Here is a 22318-nt window from a genome sequence, read left to right as displayed (position 1 = left end):
GCCATCCAGTTTCTCCAACACCATTTGTTGAAGAGACTGTCTTTTTCTCCATTGCATATTCTTGCCTCCTTTGTTAAAGATTAATTGACCATACAATCACGGGTTTATTTCTGGGCTTTCTATTCTGTTCCATTGAGCTATTTTGTCTGTTTTTGTGCCAGTACAACACTGCTTTGATTATTATAGTTTATAGTGTAAGTTGAAGTCCAGAATTATGATACGTCCAGCTTTGTTTTTCTTTTTCAAGATTGTTTTGGCTATTTGAGGTCTATTGTGGTTCCACAAACATTTTAGAATTGTAGTTTCTAGTTCTGTGAAAACTGCTGTTGGTATTTTGATAGGAATTGCATTAAATCTGTAGATCGCTTAGGATACTATAGATATTTTAACAATATCTGTTCTTCCAATTCTTGAGCATGGAATGTCTTTCCATTTCTTTGTGTCATCTTCAATTTCTTTTATCATGATCAAGTGGGATTTATTCCCAGGATGCAAAAGTGGTTCAGTATTTGCAAATCAATCAACATGATACATCCTCATTAATAAGAGAAAGGATAAAAATTATATGATCATTTCAATAGATGCAGAAAATGTATTTGACAAAGTACAATATCCATTCATAAAAACCCTCAACAAAGTAGGTTTAGAGGGAATATACCTCAATATAATAAAGGCCATATATGAAAACCCCACAGCTGATGTCATACTCAATGGTGAAAAACTGAAAAATTTCCCCTAAGGTCAGGAATAAGACAAGGATGTCCACTCCCACCAGTCTTATTAAATATAGTATCAGGAGTCTTAGCCACAGCAATCAGACATGAAAAAGAAATAAAAGGCATCCAAATTGGTAAGGAAGAAGTAAAACTTTCACTATCTGAAGATAACATGACACTATATATGAAGGACTTTTTCCTGCCTGTGGAGCTCAAGTCTGATCCTGGTGGCATCTGGGAGGTCTTGTGACTGGTCCTTTAGTAGTATTTTTTTTTTTTACATTCCCCTGAAGTCATATATCTATCAATACTTTAGAAAATAGAGTTGGAAAAGACTTCACATTTAAAGACACTGATCATGTCTTTTTTTCCTTTCCATTTCTTTTTTCCTAATAGGTTTTTTTTTCATTTTTATTGAAATATTGTTAACATATAGTATTAGTTTTAAGTGTCCAACATAGTGATTCCACAATTATGTACATTACAAAATGCTCAACACAATAAATGTAGTTACCATTCTGCAGCTATACATAGTTATTACAATCTTATTGTCTGCATTCCCTATGCTATGGTGATCATTCTTGTGATCTATTTATTTTATACCTGAAGTTCAAACCCCTTAATCCCCTGCACCTATTTTGCCTATTTCCCCAAGCCCCCTCCCTTTGGCAACCACCAGTTTGTTCTCTGTGTTTGTGAGTCTGTTTTGTTTATTTGTTCATTTGTTTTGTTCTTTGGATTCCACATATAAATGAAATTATATGGCATTTTGCCTTTCTCAGACTTATTTTACTTGGCATTATATCCTCGGTCAATTCATGTTGTCATAAATGGCAAGATTTCTTACTTATTAATTGCTAAGTAATATTCTATTGTGTATCTATATACCATACCTTCTTTATCCATTCATCTACCAATGAATACTTAGGTTGCTTCCATACCATGGTTATTATAATTAATGCTGCAATAAACATAGGGGTACAAATATGTTTTCAAATTAGTGTTTTTATTTTCTTTGGGTAAATATCTAGTAGTAGTATTATTGGGTCATATGGAGTTTCTAATTCTAATTTTTTGAGGAATCTCCATGTTGTTTTCCATATGGTTGTACCAGTTTCACCAACAGTGTTTCAAAGGTTCTCTTTTCTCCACATACTTGCTAATACTTGTTATTTTTTTTGTCTTTTTAATACTAGCCATTCTCACAGGTTGTGAGGTGATATCTCATTGTGGTTTTGATTTGCGTATTTCCCTGATTATGAGTGATGTTGAGCATCTTTTCATGTGTCTGTTGGCCATCTGTATGTCTTCTTTGGAAACATTTTTATTCTCTGCCCATTTTCAATCAAATTATTTGGTTTTTGGTATTGAATTGTATGAATTTATATATTTTGAATATTAACCTCTTATCAGATATATCATTGGCAAATATCTTCTTCCATTCAGTGGGTTGTCTTTTCTTTTTGTGATAGTTTCTTTCACTGTGCAAAAGCTTTTTAGTTTATTTTTCCTTTTGTTTTCCTTGCTTGGGGAGATATATCTAGAAAAATACTGCTAAGGTCAATGTCCAAGAATTTATTGCTTATGTTTTCTTTTAGAATTTTTCTGGTTGCATGTCTTAAATTTAGGTTTTTAATCTATTTTGAATTTATTTTTGTATATGGTATAAGAATGTGATCCATTTTATTCTTTTGCAAGCCCAGTTTTCCCAACACCATTTATTTACAAAACTGCCTTTTCCTCATTGTATATTCTTCCCTCTCTTCTTATACATTAATTGACCATATATGTATGATTTATTTATGAGCTTTCCATTCTGTTCCATTGATCTATGTGTCTATGTTTGTGCCAATACCATACTGTTTTGATCACTACAGCTTTACTATAGTTTGAAATCTGAGATTGTGATACCTCCAGCTTTGTTCTTTCTCAAGATTGCTTTGGCTATTCAGGACCTTTGTGGTTCCATACAAATTTTAGGATTATTTATTTTAGTTCTGTGAAAAATACTATTGGTATTTTGATAGGCGTTGAGCATGCTCTATTTTTCCATTTATTCATATCACTTTCAATTTCAATTTCAATTTCATTCATGTCTTACAGTTTTCAGAGTACAGGTCTTTCACCTCCTTGGTTAAATTTATTCCAAGCATTTTATTATTTTTGATGCAATTGTAAATGGAATAATTTTCTTAATTTCTCCTTTTGCTAGTTTGTTATTTGTGGATAGAAATGCAGCAGATTTCTGTATATTGATTTTATGTCTTGCAACTTTACTGAATGCATTTATCAGTTGTAATAGTTTTTGATGAGTCTATACTGTTTTCTATATATACTATCATGTCATCTGCAAATAGCTTTACTTTTTCCCTACCAATTGGGAAGCCTTTTATTTCTTTTTCTTATCTGACTGGTGCAGCTAGGACTTTTAACACTCTATTAAATAAAAGTGGTGAGAGTGAACAATCATTTTGTTCCTGATTTTAGAGGAAAAGATTTCAGCTGTTCACCACTGACTATGATGTTAGCTATGTGTTTGTGATATATGGTCTTTATTATGTTAAGTATGTGCCCCCCATAGCCATTTGTTGAGAGTTTTTATCATGAACAGATGTTGAATTTTGTCAAATGCTTTTTCTGCACATTTTAAGGTGATCATATGAATTTTATCCTTCATTTTACTAGTGTGTTGTATCATATGATTGATTTGTGAATATTGAACCATCCTTACAGCCCTGTAATAAATTCCACTTGATCATATGACTGTTTCTTTTACTATTTTTTGAATTATTTTAGTTAATAATTTATTAAGGATTTTTCATCTATGCTCACCAAGAATATTAGTCTGTATTTTTCTTTTTCTGTAATGTTTTTGTCTTGTTTTGGTATCAGGGAAATGCTGGCCTTGTGGAATAAATCTGGAAGCATTCTTCCTTTTCCTATTTTTTGAAATAATCTGAGTAGGATAGGTGTTTCCTCTTTTTTAAATGTTTAGTAAAATTCACCTGCAAAGTCATCTGGTCCTGGACTTTTGTTTGTTGGGAGTTTTTTGCTTACTGATTCAATTTCATTACTAGTAATTAATTTTTTCAGCTTTTATTTTTCTTCCTGTTTCAACATTGGAATATTGAAATATTATCCATTTCTTCTAAGTTTTATATGTTTTGGCATTTATTTTTTGTAGTCTCTTATAATCTTTTGTTGTGCTGGTGTAACTTCTCTTCATTTCTGATTTTATTTACTTGAGTCTTCTCTTTGTTTCTTGATGAGTCTGGCTAAAGGATTATCAATTTTGTTTCTCTTTTTGAAGAACCAGCTCTTAGTTTCATTGATCTTTTTTATGTGGGTTTTTTGTTTGTTTGGTTGGTTGGTTGGTTTTGGGTTTTTTTTAGTCTCTAATTCATTTATTTCCGTTCTGATTTTTATTTTCATTCTTGTATTAAATTTGGGCTTTGTTCTTTTTCTGGTTCTTTCAGATGTAAAATTAGATTGTTTATTTGAGACTTTTTGTTTCATGAGGTAGGCCTGCTTGCTATAAACATCCCTCTTAGAAGTACTTTTGCTGTGTTCCAAAGATTTTGAACCATTGTGTTTCCATTTTTAGTTTTCTCAAAGTATTTTCTCATTTCCTCTCTTATTTCTTCATTGACCCATTGGTTGGTTAGTAGTATGTCATTTAGAATCCATGGGCTTGTGGGTTTTTGAGGTTTTGGGTGATTTTTGTTTATTTGTTTGTTTGTTTGCTTGTTGTAATTTGTAGTCTTCTGTGTGTGATATAAGGGATCACATCCTTGAATACTGATGGCCCAGTGCTTAATGAAAAAGGAAAAGAGGAAGATCATTTGGTTCCTGCTCTTCCTGAAACACCTGAAGAGGCTTCTCACCTGGACAAAGTGTTTGGGTACTCCTGAGTTCTCCTGCTTATCAACGCACTAAGAGCCTTCTCTTACAACTAAATTGTTTAAAAATAAACCTAACCAAAGATGTAAAAGATCTGTATTCTGAAAACTATAGAAAGCTTATGAAGGAAATTGAAGAAGATATAAAGAAATGAAAAAACATTCCGTGCTCATGGATTGGAAGAATAAATATTGTTAAAATGTCAATACTACCCAAAGCATTCTGCACATTCAATGCAATCCCAATCAAAATTGCACCAGCATTTTCTCAAAGCTAGAACAAGCAATCCTAAAATTTGTATGGAACCACAAAAGACCCCAAATAGCCAAAGTAATTTTGAAGAAGAAGACCAAAGCAGGAGGCATCACAATCACAGACGTTAGCCTCTACTACAAAGCTGTAATCATCAAGACAGCATGGTATTGGCACAAAAACAGACACATAGACCCATGGAGTAGAATAGACATTCCAGGATTGGACCCACAAACGTATGGCCAACTCATCTTTGACAAAGCAGGAAAGAACATCCAATGGAAAAAAGACAGTCTCTTTAACAAATGGTGCTGGGAGAACTGGACAGCAACATGCAGAGGAATGAAACTAGACCACCTTCTTACACCATTCACAAAAATAAACTCAAAGTGTATAAAGGACCTGAATGTGAGACAAGAAACCATCAAAACCCTAGAGGAGAAAGCAGGAAAAAAACCCTCTGACCTCAGCCACAGCAATTTCTTACTCGACACATCTCCAAAGGCAAGGAAATTAAAAGCAAAAATGAACTATTGGGACCTCATGAAGATAAAAATCTTCTGCACTGCAAAGGAAACAGGCAACCAACGGAATGAAAAAAGATATTTTCAAATGACATATCAGACAAAGGGGTAATATCCAAAATCTATAAAGAACTCACCAAATTCCATACCCAAAAAACAAATGATCCAGTGAAGAAATGGGCAGAAAACATGAATAGACACTTCTCTAAAGAAGACATCCAGATGGCCAACAGGCACATGAAAAGATGCTCAACGTCACTTCTCATTAGGGAAATACGAATCAAAACCACACTGAGATATCACCTTACGCCAGAATGGCTAAAATGAGCAAATCAGGAGACTATAGATGCTGGCGGGGATGTGGAGAAATGGGAACCCTCTTGCACTGTTGGTGGGAATGCAAACTGGTGCAGCCGCTTTGGAAAACAGTGTGGAGGTGCCTCAAAAAATTAAAAATAGATCTACCCTATGACCCAGCAATAGCACTGCTAAGAATTTACCCAAGGGATACAGGAGTGCTGATGCATAGGGGCACTTGCACCCCAATGTTTATAGCAGCACTCTCAACAATAGCCAAATTATGGAAAGAGCCTAAATGTCCATCAACTGATGAATGGATAAAGAAATTGTGGTTTATATACACAATGGAATACTACGTGGCAATGAGAAAAAATGAAATATGGCCTTTTGTAGCAACGTGGATGGAACTGGAGAGTGTGATGCTAAGTGAAATAAGCCATACAGAGAAAGACAGATACCATATGGTTTCACTCTTATGTGGATCCTGAGAAACGTAACAGAAACCCATGGGGGAGGGGAAGGAAAAAAAAAAAAAAAGAGGTTAGAGTGGGAGAGAGCCAAAGCATAAGAGACCCTTAAAAACTGAGAACAAACTGAGGGTTGATGGGGGGTGGGAGGGAGGGGAGGGTGGGGGATGGGTATTGAGGAGGGCACCTTTTGGGATGAGCACTGGGTGTTGTATGGAAACCAATTTGACAATAAATTTCATGAAAAAAATAAATAAATAAAACCAAAAGCAACCTATCTCAGGAAAAAAAAAAAAGAAATTGTTTATATACACAATGGAATACTACGTGGCAATGAGAAAGAATGAAATATGGTCTTTTGTAGTAGTAACATGTAGTAACATGAATGAAACTGGAGGGTGTTATGCCAAGTGAAATAAGTCATACAGAGAAAGACAGATACCATATGTTTTCATTCTTATGTGGATCCTGAGAAACTTAACAGAAGACTACAGGGGAGGAAAAGGAAAAAAAAAAGTTAGAGAGGGAGGGAGCCAAACCATAAGAGACTGTTAAAAACTGAGAAGAAACTGAGGGTTGATGGGGGGTGGGAGAGAGGGTAGGGTGGGTGAGGGGCACTGAAGAGGGCACCTGTTTGGAGGAGCACTGGGTGTTGTATGGAAATCAATTTGACAATAAATTTCATATTAAAAAAATAAAAAATAAACTCAGGATTCTGCCACCATTGCTTTCTTTTATGTAGACCCCAGACCCTCTGAGGTTGACTGGGACCCCCTATTAAGGGAGGCTGCCAGTCACAACAGAAGCTACTCAAGACCACTAGGAGCTTATTGGGTAAATACCCAGAGAGGGGGAAAAATGGTCCTCCAGACAGGAGAGGAAAAAAAAAAAAAGACAATTTTAGTCTTCTGGAGATATGTCATTCTAAAATATTTTGTTTAAGAGAAAAAAGAGGGAGTGAAAGGGATGACTAATTTGCAGGCAGAGCTGCCACAGGGGGAGGATGCTACCTGAAGGCACTGGCCCCTCTCCTTTCCCCTTTTTCTCCCATAAGCCAGAAACAGAAACTGAAAACTGTGGCTGTAAGCAACTAAAAGTTTAAACAAGCAAACCAAAAAATCCCTAAGTATAAGTAGAGAGAGAAAAAAAGGGTAATTAAATAAAAAATATATAAGTATTGTTATGTATTGGTGTAATGGGATTTCGAACCCATTTGTTCATGACAAAGACAGAAAGATGAACTTGTTTTTAGAAGCAAAGTTGTTCCGATACAAAAATGAAGTAAGCCGTATGAGATTGTCATCTTATCCTTTGCCCTTGATAAGAAGTCAGCAGCTCATGTGGTGAGGGGCCCCACTGGAGTTCTATCAAGAAAAACATATGAAGAAACCATTATGGCAAGGGGACACTTTAACTCAACACCAAGAGTTTGTGAGGACAATCTGAGAGTGTTTGGTCTGGGCAAGGCTACACTTTGCTGATATGAAAGAGCTTTCCAAAGACATGGGGCAATGAGTTCCTGCCACAGTAAAGGCCACTATTTACCTGCAGTGGCAAAAGCCTCGCAGCAGCCTGGCTCTAAAAAGACACTTTTGCCTGTCAACACCAGCACCTTTGTTCCCTAGCAACGTGTCTAGTAATGAGAGACTTTTACTTTGTACTGGCCGTTGAACTTCTCTCTCTAATACCAACTAGTATAAAGGTCCACCCCAACTAAATTTGGACTTTATTCCTTTCATCGCTCCTTGCCTGAAATGACAATATGATTAATCAGTCATTGGCTTGGGGTATGTTATTTCTTTACAGCCTATTAAAAGACATTATCCTGTATGCTTATTGCCTTGTAAAATTCTTGCACCAAACTTGAGTTAAATCATTGGCAAAGACAATCCCAGTCTCTGGAAGTTAATCTGCCTCTCAAAACAAAACAAGGGCCAGAGACTTATTTTAATTTTAATTGGATAAGTGGCTCTATCTTCATATTTGTTATAAACCATTGGCCCATTGCCTAAAAATTGTCCCCTTCAGGTTCAAGAACTCGGGATTCTCTTTTCTCACGGATACCCAAAACATCAATCAAAATCATGACTCTGTGTATACTAAGGCCACAACACCAGGCCATGCCAGGGCATTCTACATTCCCGTCAGAGTTACAGGCTTTACAAATACTAAGACACACATTTTATTTCTCAGAATACACAATGCCAGGCTCCTGGAAGTAAATAAATGAATAAATAAATAATAAATCTGCTATGTCCCTGACAGTTCCCAGGTAACCAATGTAATTGAGAGACACTTCTCAAATAACTGGTTTTACTATTCCAGACTAGCAACTAAACCTCTAAAAGAGCTTCTATTTTGTACCAGGCCTTAATCTATTTTAACAGATTTTCTATCTCGCCCCCAGCCCCTAAGGTTTGGAGGTCGGATCCAGGGCGCATATTCTTCTGAAACCCATACGCCATATGTTTTTCCAAAGTCAAGTGGTTGCTCATGTGACAATAGGACTGATTTGAATCTATACTTGCACTGAACACAAAACTGGTCTAGTGCAGCTGTATACCTTCTATGGATGGTGGTTTTATTACTCCTGGTCTCGGGTTTTCCTGGGCATAATCTAGAGGTCCAAATACCCCAAATAAGCCAATTTTTTGATCCAACATGGAATATGCTCAGACCCATATCAATTCAAGTGGGTTCCTACTTAGAAAGACATCCCTGTCCCACATCCCAGACGACATCACCTGGCCCAGCTCATCCCTGGAAATGACACGGCCTCAGTTGACATCACCCTACCCAAGACTTCACCTTAGACTCCAATCCAACCCCTGTGTCACAGACAACTTCATTTTAATCTGAAATCTATGCCCATGGGCTGCCTATCCTAAGGTACAAATTGAACACGGTACATTTTTTGCTTTTCTTCCTTTTATATTAGGGATCTATTGTGTTTCTGAGCTCATGTGTTTAGCTCATGATCCTGTTACACTCCTTGCTCTTTGCCAAAATGAAATCCCTCTCCCCAGTATCTAAAAGGAAGTCTGGTAAAGGTTACTACTGCCTGTGCCATTCAAGAAATTAATGAAAATTATGGTTGTCACCCGGAGATACCTGCCTCTTGTCAGTCAAGACCCACTGGGTAAAGGACCACCCACCCTTCAGTGCCTTCTCCTACTATCCCCGCCAGCTTAGCACCACTGCCTGCTGCCTTGGTCTCCAATCATGATCACCATATGAGTCCTTCCCCTTAGTTACACACAGTCCCACTAATATTTACATATACTTTACTAACTTATCAGTTCATACCCTCCAACAACATAATTGCTGAACTTGCCACCTTGACCCAAAAAATGCACCGAGATATTATTGTCAAACTTACACTTTTTAACAGCTCCTAATTCCACCAAGGTATTGTTGTTAGAGACCTCCCAAAACTCTAGATCTATTTTCTTGGATTATGCCATATAATAAAAAGCATATTTATGGGCTGGCCTACAAGGACTCCATATACCTCTACTTGTGTTCCTCCATACTACTTTCATAATAAAATATTTTCTTTGTTATTTGGGGCAACTTATGCCCTACTCCCTAAAAGTTTCCATGACCATCACACCAAGATTTCTTTAATATGATGTCAAAATATCAGATGATAGATTGAATTAAGTATGCTTTAATATTCTGTATTTTATGACGTTTTGATATCTTGGAGGGCATTACAAACTTGAGGATGGACTGCCCCTCCCAGGGCTAGTTATTTCCTGATGACAGCAACTGGAAGAATACTTCTCACGTGCAAGTTAAGCTCTTCTTTTATCCCAAGCAAGATGGACCCTCACATAGCAAGCTCATATTCACCCCACCCTAAATCCACCCAAAGCCAAGTACCTGACAGCTAGGAACACCTGTAGGCCCCAAAGCCCCCCTGAAATTATTCAAACTGGCCAATCCAAAACTGTTTACTTTGCCCAGCCTGACCTTTCCCCTGGAAACCATAATAAGGGCTCTGGCTCCAGCTTCCCCCTCCCTCTTGATTCTACTTCCTGACCAAACCAGATGCTTCCCTGTGTGGTCCTGCGTGGCATGGCATGCCCCCTTCTCTTGGGAAATGTAAGCTATAATTTTTTCTTTCAATTCCATTGGCCTCTCCTACAGCCATTTAGTCACTCCCATAAATTAAAATCTCAAAGGTACACTTTGAGACAGTAGTCCTACACAACTCTTACCTTCCATGAGTTATAAGAAACTTCTAATGAATTCCCAATTTTGTTTCTGCTTTTTTCAGTTTTCTTCCTATTATTACAATCAGAACAATATGATAAATGCAAAATTCAATTAGAACTAATAAGTATGTACTAAATGTTTTCTAAGCTTCATATTTGAGCTCTGGGCTAGAGATGTCACTTCCCAGGATGACGGTGGCACGTACATGAATGAACCACAACAAGGTGACAAATCAACTATAATAATGGTGAAGTCTGTGAAAAATTTTAAGAGAACCCAGATGAAAGAATATTGAAATCTGTCAAGGGCTCAGGGAGTCAAGTACTGGGAGAATTTGCCAGGTAGATAAGGGTGGGATGGAATCTTAGGCAAAGAGCAGTTGGGCAGAGGTAATGTGTCCTGAAACAGCCTGATATGTGGGGAGAAGAGTGGATAGTAAGATACAACTGAAGCCCAAGGACATGTGTGTATAGTGTAGTGGGTATTGACCTTGAAGCTGACTGGGATCGAGAAGGGAAAGGCCACATATATCAGACTCAAAAATTTGGACCCCATTCTATAAGCGGATAAAAAACTATCAGAGGCTTGAGGCTAGAAGTGACACTATGTCACCACCATAGCAATCATCAGATAGTGAGCCAGAGACTAAGCTGGCAGTCTCAAGAGTAGGAGACAAATCACACTCATCTTGCATTCCCCACCATGACTGATATTGCATTTTGCATAGGGTGGTTACTGAGTGATGATTGAATAAATACTGTTCTTTTTCCTCCAGCTCTTGAGTGTCTCTTAGCCAGTTTCAGGCTCTTAAGAAATTCTCTCTGCCTCTGGCTAGGTTAGATGTCCTCACCCAGATCACCCCAGCTTTCCCTCCAATATAGCAATTACTCCTATATTGTCATGATTGGTATCCTTGTCTTCCCCCCATTGTCTGCCATCATTTTAATGAAAAAGACATGTCACTCTGAACTGCATTCCAGCCAATGACAGAGAGAGCCTGACACCTTAGACGCTTCGTGAGTGCTCTTTGTGTGAATAGAAGAATGAAGGAATGACAGAATGAATGAATGATTGCATGGCAGAATGAATGATGTTTGGTTAGAGGTCAGCCCTGTACTTCCTAGAGCCAGCCAATGTCAGCATGTGAGAGTGTTTGGTTCTCTGGGCATGGGTGCCATTGACCCCAGGTGCCTTAAAGTCCTTTTCAGAGCTGTTTTCCGATGACTTTCATCTAAATATCTTCACCTCTTCATGTGACAGAAGCAGCAATTCCTTTGCCCAAGTTCATGGTGACTCACAGCAGTAACACAGAAAAAGGGAAGCTTGTCTTCTCCCTTTGCCAGCTTTCCAGCGTGGCAACTGGCACGCTTTGTAACAAACATCAGTTAGAGAATGAAAATTTAAAAGGGAGAATTTTCTGCCCCGAGATACTGAGGTGGCAGGTGTGTATACATGTGTATACCCACATGTGATATAGGTGTGTGTGCATGTGTGTGCATGTTTCATAGGTGCACAGCCATCTGTGTACTTTGGCAATTTTATCCAAAAGGATCAGACTTTTTTAAAAGATGTTTGCGATGTTTTGGAGTGGTATTCTGTTTTTTTTTAAAGGTATGAAGAACACGAAAATGATCAATGAACTTTCCTTCTATGGAATATTTGTTATAAGACACTAAAAAAATTTTAAGGAACATATAAAACATTGAAACAGCTCTGTCACTTAAGGTAAAAGCCCTTAACTATTATTATTAGGTCTATCTATTAAAAATTTCTGTTCCTCTGCCAATTTTACCTACCACGAACAGCAATTTCTTTTGGCTTAATTTAATACAAAACCATGAGTTACTTTTTAGATGGATTCAGAAAAAGAACCAAGTTTTGCACATGGGTCTCAAAATTCTGTGACAGGATTTTGGTCATTTCCATTAAAAAGTACTGACTAAAAACTAATAATTTAAAACTGCCACACACACACGCTCACAAATGCTCCACAAAACATTCTCCTTTCTTTTTGAAGGTTTTACAATACATTGTCATCATTAACCAGTCTCTTACTATCAAACTTAAATGGCCAATTGACACAAACATTTCTGAGACCATTCTTGCACCACTGATTAAGACTAGGGTGTCAGGTATGGGGGATAATATTAATTTAGTCTTCTGAGCTTTCTGGGCAGACTTGGTGACCTTGCCAGCTCCAGGTGCCTTCTTTTCCACTGTTTCGATGACACCCACAGCAACCATCTGTCTCATGTCACAAACAGCAAAACAGCCCACAGGAGGATAGTCAGAGAAGCTCTCAACACACATAGGCTTGCAAAGAACCATATCAATGATGGCAACATCACCAGATTTCAAGAACTTGGGACCATCTTCTAGCTTTTTTCCAGAACAACGATGAATCTTTTCCTTCAGTTCAGCAAACTTGCAGGTAATGTGAGCTTTGTGACCATCCAGCAGAGGTACCTATCCAGCACTGACTTGGCCTGGACGATTCCAGATAATCACCTGTGCCACGAAGCCAGCTGCTTCCATTGGTGGGTCATTTTTGCTGTCACCAGTCACATTGCCACAACGAACATTTTTGCAGATATATTCTTGACATCGAAGCCCACGCTGTCCCCAGGAAGAGCCTCACTCAAAGCTTCATGGTGCATTTCAACAGATTTTACTTCACTTGTAACATTGACAGGAGCAAAGGTGACCACCATGACTGGTTTAAGAACACCGGCCTCCACTCGGCCCACAGGGACAGTACCAACACCACCAATTTTGCAGATGTCCTGAAGGGGCAGATGCAAGGGCTCATCAGCTGGACGAGTTGGTCCAGAGCTTCAAGCAGAGTGGTTCCATTGGCATCGCCCTTTGTACGGTGACTTTCCATCCCTTGAACCAAGGCATGTTAGCACTCGCTCCAGCATGTGGTCACCTTTCCAACCAGAAATTGGCACAAATGCTACTGTGTCAAGGTTGTAGCCAATTTTCTTAACGTAGGTGCTGACTTCCAGGGGCTCAGTGGAATCCTTTTATTAACACCAACAATATGTTGTTTCACACCCAGTGTGTAAGCCAGAAGGGCATGCTCACAGGTCTGCCCATTCTTAGAGAGACCTGCTTCAAATTCACCAACACCAGCAGTGACGATCAAGACAGCACAGTCAGCCTGAGATGTGCCTGTAATCATGTTTTTGATAGTCTCTGTGTCCCCGCACACCTATGATGGTCACATAATACTTGCTGGTCTTGAATTTCTACAGGGAGATATCAATGGTGTTACCATGATCACATTGAGCTTTCAGTCTATCCAAGACCCAGGCATACTTGAAGGAGACCTTGCCTATCTCAGCAGCCTCCTCAAATTTTTTGAAGTTCTTTTGTGGATCCCACCACATTTGTAGGTCAGATGACCAGTAGTGGTAGACTTCTCAAAACTACACGTTCAAGGGCGATGATGTTGAAATGAGTCTTTTCCTTTCCCATTTTGGTTTAGGTTTAGTGGTGGCTTTCATGACACCTGTGTTCTGGTGGCAAACCCACTGCAAGAAAGCTAGGATTAATAAACTTTAATAGATTGTCAATTTGCATTCATACCAAATGCTATCCCTTATCAATTCTGCAGGTTCTTATTTTTCTAAAGTAAACCTTTAGCACTATGCACCACCTGATTTGCTAAATAGGAATTCAGAAATCCCATGACTAATGAGCAGTTTAAGCTTGGAATGCCAATACTGTTCAGCAGGTCTAAGATGAATGTTTTTTGCCACCTAATTAGCTTTCAGCTGATGTTGTTTAGCCAACTTCCTCCTTTTCTGCCATTGATTAAGTTTTCAAAGCACATGATGTGACAGATTAATATCACTTTGATGCAGCAACTCAGCATTTTGTCTAAACATGAGGTCACTTTTGACAGAGGGACTGATTTTCTACCAAGTATGGCCTGGTATCACTGCGGAGTTAAGATTCAGCTCAGAACAAAATCGCACCCAGTAATAGAATGATGACTGCACTTACAGGTGCCAGCCCCCTATGTCAAAGAACCATATTGCAGTACCAAACAAATGAGAGTAAAAAGTAAAATCAGATTTTGAACTTAAAACCACCTGCCAGTGACCAGAATGCATGAGGCATGCATTCAACTACCAGCCTTAATCTGTGGGTATCACCAATTATGTTCAGACTTTATGGACTCCCCCCCATGGAAACCTGACATCCATCATTTAAATCTTTGAAGAAGAGAAGAATGACATAACCCCAATCATGAGAAAAACCCCAGGCAAGCTCCAAAAGAGACACAGTCTCAAAACACCTGTCCAGTCCTCCTGAAAACTCTCAAGGTCATCAGAAAAGAAGGAACAGCTAAGAGTCATCACAGGCAAGAGGAACTTGAAGAGTCATGATGTTAACTGTCATGTGGAATCTTGGCTGGGATCGTCCATTAGGGGATGAAAACTTATGTTCACATCCAAATCCCCACATGAATGTTTATAACAGCTTTATTCATAACTGCAAAAACATGTCAGAAGAAACCGATATGTCCTTTGGTAGGAGAATGGATAAACTGTGGTCCATCCAGACAATAGAAATATTATTTAGTGCTAAAAAGAAATGAACTATCAAGCCATGAAAAGACATGGCGGGAATTTGAAATCATGTTAGTGAGTGAAAGAAGCCAATCTGAAAAGAATAAATTTGGTGTGATTCCAACTGTATATTTGTGAAAGGCAAAACTATGAAAACAGTAAAAAAGATTGAAGATTACCAGGGGATGGGGGCAGAAGAGATAAATAGGCAGCACACAGGATTTTTAGGGCAGTGAAAGTACTCTGTATGACGCCATAATTGTGGAAACATGTCGTTATACATTTGTCAAAAGACATAGATTTACACCAAGAGTGAGCTATTTTGGAAACTGTAGACTTTGAGTAGTTATAATGTGCCAAGAAAGGCTCATCAACTATAATAATTGTACCTCTCCAGTGGACGATGTTGTCAAGTGTCATTAGCTGTGTCAGAGAGTGACAGGGTATATGTGGTAATTCTCTGGGAATTTTTCTGGAGGGCTGGACAAAGGATGAAGTTCAACCAGTAATAATATATCTATATTGGCTCGATGGTTTTATAAATGTAGCACTATAATGTAAAAGATGAATGGTAGAAAAATTTGGGTGAGAAGTGGAGCAAGAGAACCAACTTTACAATTATTTATAAGGCTAGGGGTGCCTGGGTGGCTCAGGCAGTTAAGTGTCCAACTCTCGATTTCGGCTCAGGTCATGATCTTGCGGTTCATGGGTTCAAGCCCTGCATCGAGCTCTGAGCTGACAGCACTAGGCCTGCCTGGGATTCTCTCTCTCCCCTTCTCTCTGCCACTTGCTTGCTCAGGCATGTGTTCTCTCTCTCTCTCTCATAAATAAACTTAAAAACATACCAATTATTTTGTAAGGCTAATAATATTCTTATATTTGAAAATACGTGAATTTAGAATGAGAAGAGAAAAAAATGAGAGTTTACAATTTACCAAAGTTTGAGAGCATTAATTTCTTTTTAATAAGAACATTGGAAGCGGCCTCCATTTAATTCTTCTCCAGTGGTGTGCCAGGCATGTGCTCTGCCCACCTGAGCCTCAGCTCCATGTCTATACCTTGAAGATCCACATGTACTTCCTCCTAGGGTTCATGTGGGAAAAAGTCAATGAGCCTCACATATTTCTCCAGGAGTCAGTAATCCCCTTGGTCCTGGGAGCATGGGGAGCTGGAGGGAACTCGTTGTGGATAGCCTTCCTGGGGCCCCAAGCCTCTCCAGTCTCCCCAGGGCACTGTAGTACAAGTGTAACATTTTCTGAGTATATCAACATGTGAAATAATAGCTCAGCCTCAGCACAGTGCTGGCACACTGTATACACTAACTGGCAATGATGGTCTATTTCTCTCCACGAACATCCATGAAAGGGTGGAGGGCATAACTAAGGATGAAGGGACCAATGACTCCAACAGGGAGGAGATGACATTTGAGCCAAATCTTGAAGATAAGCAGGTGTGTGCCTGGTAAAGTAGGACTGCGGGCATTCCATGTAAGGGGAACAGCAGAATCAACAACTGGAAGGAAGAAGCAAATGCACCAAATATTCAAGAAATGTTGGTGGGGGGGGGGGGGTGTTGAGTGTGTCCAGAATGGAGAGAGAGAGAGAGATAGTGTGTGTGTGTGTGTGTGTGTGCGCGCGTGTGTGTGTGTGTGTGTGTAAATGAGTTTGGAATGACAGGCTGAGCCAAAAGGGGAAGAGCTACACAGCTTAGGGTAATATTTTCCATCTGGTTGGAAAAGAACAATCAAGGCAAAAGTTGGAATGAGATCACAGGAAGGCTGAAGGTCCATGCAAAGCTAGTGGGGGGATGTTCCATGCTCCCTAGCAAAGGCCAGAAACAATTCTCAGAAAAATATTCTGGGGTCCATGTTTCCTTATAATATACTTCATGTTCTGACCTACAGTCTCCTTCCAGAAAGAACATGGCTGCCACCCGAGGATCAAGACAAATTTCTTGTTTTGTAGCTCCCTGGGAAACAAAGCAGTTTCATTTTTCCTATTTCCAAATAATCCCCCTAAATACCACATTGTGAGCGTGTGTATATGGAGGTCATGGTTTAATAAGGTGTATGGGGATGGATCTTGGGGTGATCTTGTTTTATAAGAAGCTTGGAGTTTGGGGGAAATAGCCACCTCTGATGGAATTCATGAAGAAACTCTTTGAACCTCTGAGTGATCCAGTCAATATCCCTATCTCTGTGACCTTGGAATTCCCAAACAGGTGGATTTTGAATGGAAGCCAATCATAGTTATGACCTTTGGTATCTTTATTGTGGGCCAGGACAGTGTTTTTAGAAAATTTCTATTAGATGCCAACCCAATTTCATATGTACACGTCTGGGTGTTAATGTACCTCTTAGAAGTACATGAAGTCTCCTCTTTTATTTTTACAAAACTATATGTGAAAAGAATTCATGAGATCTGAAAATACTGACTCTCATGCCAACATGTTCTTAGTCAACTGTTGCTGTGTGTTAACACTTAGATATCAGGAACCATCCAGTTTGTCACACTCCTTACTGTTTCTATTATCCCTGTCCCAAAGGCAAGGGTCAATTGGCATTTACTATCACTCTGGTGTTATTGTTTCTTTATACTTGACTTATAAAAATAAATAAATAATTTTTTGTGCCCGAATAACATGAAAAGTGGGGTGACAACATGTAGCAATGTCCACACCTTCTTTATGACATGAGTCTCCTTCAATATACTTATTATAAAAACCAAGCATGTCTGTTTTTAACGAATACAACTTGAAACCCCAATATGAGCCAAACTTACTCTGCTTCACTTTCTGTGAATAGCTCAACCCCATAAAATACTTAGCACGTAGCCCCATATAAACTACTGTTATTGTCAGCAATCTGTAGATGAATAAATGGAGATTCAGAGAGGTTATTGTTTGGGGTAAGGTCACAGAGCTAAAAGAATGCCATCTCCGGATTCCACATAGGTCATTCTGGTACGAGACCCTGCCAATAGAAGGCCAACCAGAGAGAAGTCCTTTTGTGGGACCTGAAAGTGAATATTTTCAGCAGAAACCCCCCAGACCAGGAACACACTCTCTATCAGCCTCTCAGAGCCCATGGATTCCTCTGCCCACACAGTAACTTCAGGTGCCTCAGTGAAAATGGGCTCAAACTGAGATGGCTTCCCCAGCCTCAGTTAATCATTCACCAAGTATTTCTTGAGAGAGACAGGTAGGAAAGTTCAGACAATGCATGCTGGTAGTCCCAGGGTTCAACTCTGGGTTCCTCATCCTCCCAGCTCTGTGACTTTGGACAAGCCCTGAATTATCAATATACTCCAATTTTCCAGCTGTAAAATGGTAAGAATCCTAGTTACCATATCTTGGGGGTGGGTATGATGGGAATTCAGGGAGAGCTTTAGGTAAAATGGGCAGCACGGGGCTTGGAAGCTACGATAGTTTTTGTTATTGTTTACCACTCTCCCACAGATACTGCTACTGGGGTCCTTATCCCATCAAGGAGGGTCTCTGCAAGGCTGAGCTGTCCTCCTATCCTGGCCCTGGGGGAAAGGGGAGCACTTAGAAGAAGCAAGTGTAATGCTCTGCATGTACCCCACTCGCATAGGATTACATCAACCACTTTCCTTGCAGGAACTGGCTCCCTCCCAAGGGGCGTGGCTGGGAGGCGTGCGATAAAGATTGACAGGTGTGTGTGTTATAAAATCCCTTTCTTCCAGGGCTCCCTAAAAGAAGGGCCTTCCGTGGCTGGCACTGCAGACAAGACAGCTGAGGGCCAGCAAGCTCACTCTCACATCTGGGATTGCATTGGATCTGCATACTGAGAGCAAGGTAAGAGCCTGGCTCTTTTAAGAGTTTCATTCTCCACCTTTTTTTCTCATACCCCTGAGGACATCAGGAGCCTGGGCTATGGATCCCATCAGGGACACATGGAGGCAGAGTCCCAATGCTCTAATAAACAAGGGGGTATTCACGTGGTATACCTGGGCCCCTGTCCGCCCTTCATTCAGGAGCCCACACACCTGTGACTGTCTCCCTCTCTCAGTCTTAAGGAGAGGCCACATGCCCAGGGTGGAAATAAGATCTCAACCATTTTCTGGGCCTGCTCCTTATACAAGAAAAATCTGTGTTTTCTTTTAAAACGGAGCAGGGACAATATGAATCATCTTATCATGAACGACACCAAATGAAACCCTGAGTAATCCATAACTTTTCTTATTTGTTGTCAATATTTTCCAAAGGACAGAGTAAAGTTGAAAGGCAAGAGGTGAGCAAAGTTGGTCGTATACAAAAGACCAAAGAGATCAGGTCTGGCTTCTTTCCCAGCCTTTTCACTTGCCCAATATGGGATATTGAGCAATTTATTTGCCAGGATGAGCCTGAACTGTTACATCTGTTACCTGGGGGTGATTTATTTTTACTTACCAGAGACAGCTGTTGAGTGGATTAGACAAGGTGAGAATCAAATAGTGGTTGAGGGCATAGCACATAGTAGGTGTCAAGTAGAAGCACTATTTCTCTTCTCCCCTCAACATTTTTTGTAATGCTAACCTGATAAAATCCATGCAGTTTAGTGTAGCATTCAAGGTCATCCTAGTTATTCAGTTATTTATTTTTAAAAGCATTGGTCAAGAGCTTTCTACATGGTCAGCACTGTGCCACAACAAGGCTCAAGAAATCGATTAGGTATCACCCTTCCCTTCAACTTCCTAGTCTAAATGCTGTGGTAGAAATTCACCCCATCCATCTGGTTTACTTTGTACAGTCAAATTGGATTACCTCTGCTCCTTCATGCCTTTCCTTAGGCTCTTACTGCCCCCTCTCACAAACCCATCTATCTCAGAGTGGCCAAACGCCACACATCTTGAACTTTCGGCCAATCATCACCTTTCATGCCACTTTCCGTGTTCTTTCTCGTTGTGTGATCACCTGAGTCCATGTAGAACTGGGTTAGAAATCCAGCACATGGAGCGAGAGGCGACTTTGGCAATTATTTCATCTAACACCTCGATATCCAGGGGAACTGAGATCAGAGAGGAGAGTGACTTGGCCAAGATCAAGTTGGGGGCCGAATTGGGCCAGACTACTTGTTAATGCTATTTAAATTCCTCAAAAAGTTTCTTCTAATCTCTAAGATGCGACCTCCTCATTCACACTGATAAATCCAACATCTAGTCTAGTGCGTGGTATATAGTAGATGTTCCATAAATGCTTGTTTAATGAGTGAATGAAGGAGTGAGTGAGTGAGCAAATGCAGGAGTAAAGGACTAGTGAGTGAGGGATAAGAGTTCATTTGGCTCAGGACGTGGTGAATGAAGGAAGGAAGAGTAGGTTTTTGACATTCAGGACTCTGGTCAAGCAGAAATGTGAACAGATGGGCTGCTGGTCTAGTAATTCCAGGATCCAGAGGATTCTTGACCTCACTCTTAAGGAGACACATGTCGGGATGAAGGGAGAGTCATCTGCAGCCCTGCATTGCTGAACTATTGCCAAGCACTGATTCACCTGTTCTTGTCAAACAGGTTCCCACCACACTGAAGCCATGAGGATCCATAGCCTCACCCTGTTCTTCCTTCTTCTGGCTGCTCAGGTGTCACTGGTGAAGAGCAAAAAGGAAGCAAAGAATAGACATGTCAGCAAAGGCACCACAGAGAAATTGCATACTCTGGGAGAGTCCCAGATTGAGCCACCCAAGTGCCTGACCAAAGGCAAATTTGTCACCCAAGACCATGCCAAATGTAGATGGGAGGTAACTGAGCAAGAAAAGGGCATAGTGCTGAAGGTCGAGTGCACCCGACAGGACAACAAGTTTTCCTGTGTCTTTACGGGCAATCCAACTTCCTGCCTAGAGTCAAACAAGAAGAATGTCTATTGGAAACAAATTGGCCGGAACCTGCGCTCTCAGAAGGTCCTCTGTGGGGATGCCAAAACCATCCTGAAAACCAGAGTGTGCAGAAAGAAGTTTCCAGAATCCAATCTCAAGCTGGTGAATTCCACCCTGATTTGGAACAAGAAACCCAGCCAGGAGTTAATGGAACCCTCATCCAGGGAGCAGAGCAAAGCCAGTGAAGCCTCCCTCATGGAGCCTAACAAAGCCAAAGAGTTATCCCTTAAGGAGCAGATAAAGGTCAAAGAACACATCCCCTCTGGCCCAGCAGAGACCCAGACCACAGCCACCAAGGATCCCAAGTGTGCAGAGGACCCAGACTTGATAAAGCAGAAGATGGCCCTGGACTACTGTGGGGAATCCTGGAGCTCCATCTGCAAATTCTTCATCACCATGATCCAGGACAATACATGCTAATGAGATCAAAAGAGAACAGAGTCCTTTAGGAGGTGCTATGTAAACCTCTTTAGCATGTGGTAAAGCTCTCCGAGTAAGATGAACATTTGTGCTGTGAGAGTGCAGTAGAATATTTAAACAGATTTTATAATTTTTGCTTTTGTGTTTTGGAATTTGCTTTATATTCATTTCCTTAAATTTTACTTTCAGGGGTTGTTTCCCTCAGCATATGTTTCCATGGCCCACAAAGCTATGTGCAGACGAGCAGCAAGGACCATTTTCTGAGTTGAATGAGCCAGAGTGATGATTTCAGTGCAATGCACTTTCTGGTGAATTAGCAAAGTTAATAAAGCTCTGGATGTTTTTCAGAAATATGTTCAGACAATTTTTTTGTTTCTTTATGTCAACTTTCAATGAACTCATAAACAGTCCCCGTATATCCGTGGAAAAAAAATATCTAAGTAATGATGTTTTGTTTCCCACCCATCCTAAGTCATCCCCAAAGATGACCCATTCAAGAATCCTTATCTTTGTCTTCTCATCCATTGGTCCATGGGGTTTGTGGCTAACTGCACTGTAATAATTAGGATCCCTGATTTCAAGTGGGACAAATAAGGCATGGAATAATTAAAAACACAAATCAGGGTCTCACAGATGGTAAGAAGGGAGGCAAGATTTGAACCCAGAACTTCTGTACAGCCAAGTACACAGCTAGAGGAATGCCCTCCACTTAGGTCAGGGCTGGACATTACTTCTTGCTATATTTGGGACCCCAGATTTTGAGAAGCTCATTTCTGGCCTGGGGAAAAGGGGCTTGGTTAAGTACAGTGTCCTGTGATGAAAATTCCAAAGGAAAGAGGAAAAGGCAATGTGGAAAACCAGAGAGAGGAGGTGAAAGTTACTGGAAAAACTCTGGTTGAACTTCACGGAGGAGGTATTATGGAGCTGAAATTTGGAAAGGGTATCCTTGGGTAGGAAATAGGGCAGAATGGAAGCACTTTGGACAGATGACAGCATGTGTGAAGGCAAAGAAACGTAAAAATCCTAGAAGCTGGGACAAGACCTGTGGCTGGAATATGGTGGGATGTAG

At 40.0% G+C, this 22318-nt stretch overlaps 1 protein-coding gene and 1 pseudogene across 1 annotated transcript; one reads left to right on the top strand and one right to left on the bottom strand.

Annotated features, from left to right (window-relative positions):
* Positions 1–12357: 12357 nt before the first annotated feature.
* On the bottom strand, positions 12358–13860 carry LOC125924000 (elongation factor 1-alpha 1-like; annotated as a pseudogene).
* Positions 13861–20291: 6431 nt separating this feature from the next.
* On the top strand, positions 20292–21598 carry FGFBP1 (fibroblast growth factor binding protein 1). The gene has a single exon (XM_049632631.1). It carries the CDS (start codon positions 20488–20490, stop codon positions 21247–21249), a length of 762 nt encoding a protein of 253 aa, XP_049488588.1. The 5' UTR covers positions 20292–20487; the 3' UTR covers positions 21250–21598.
* Positions 21599–22318: the final 720 nt, after the last annotated feature.

Source organism: Panthera uncia, chromosome B1 (genome assembly GCF_023721935.1).
Source record: "Panthera uncia isolate 11264 chromosome B1, Puncia_PCG_1.0, whole genome shotgun sequence".
NCBI classification, from domain to species: domain Eukaryota; kingdom Metazoa; phylum Chordata; class Mammalia; order Carnivora; family Felidae; genus Panthera; species Panthera uncia.
Note: the sequence above shows the minus strand (reverse complement) of the source record. Positions and strands in the feature narration are given on the sequence as shown.

Coding starts and splice junctions, on each gene's coding strand:
- FGFBP1 (XM_049632631.1), top strand. CDS start 20,488: ATGAGGATCCATAGCCTCACCCTGTTCTTCCTTCTTCTGGCTGCTCAG.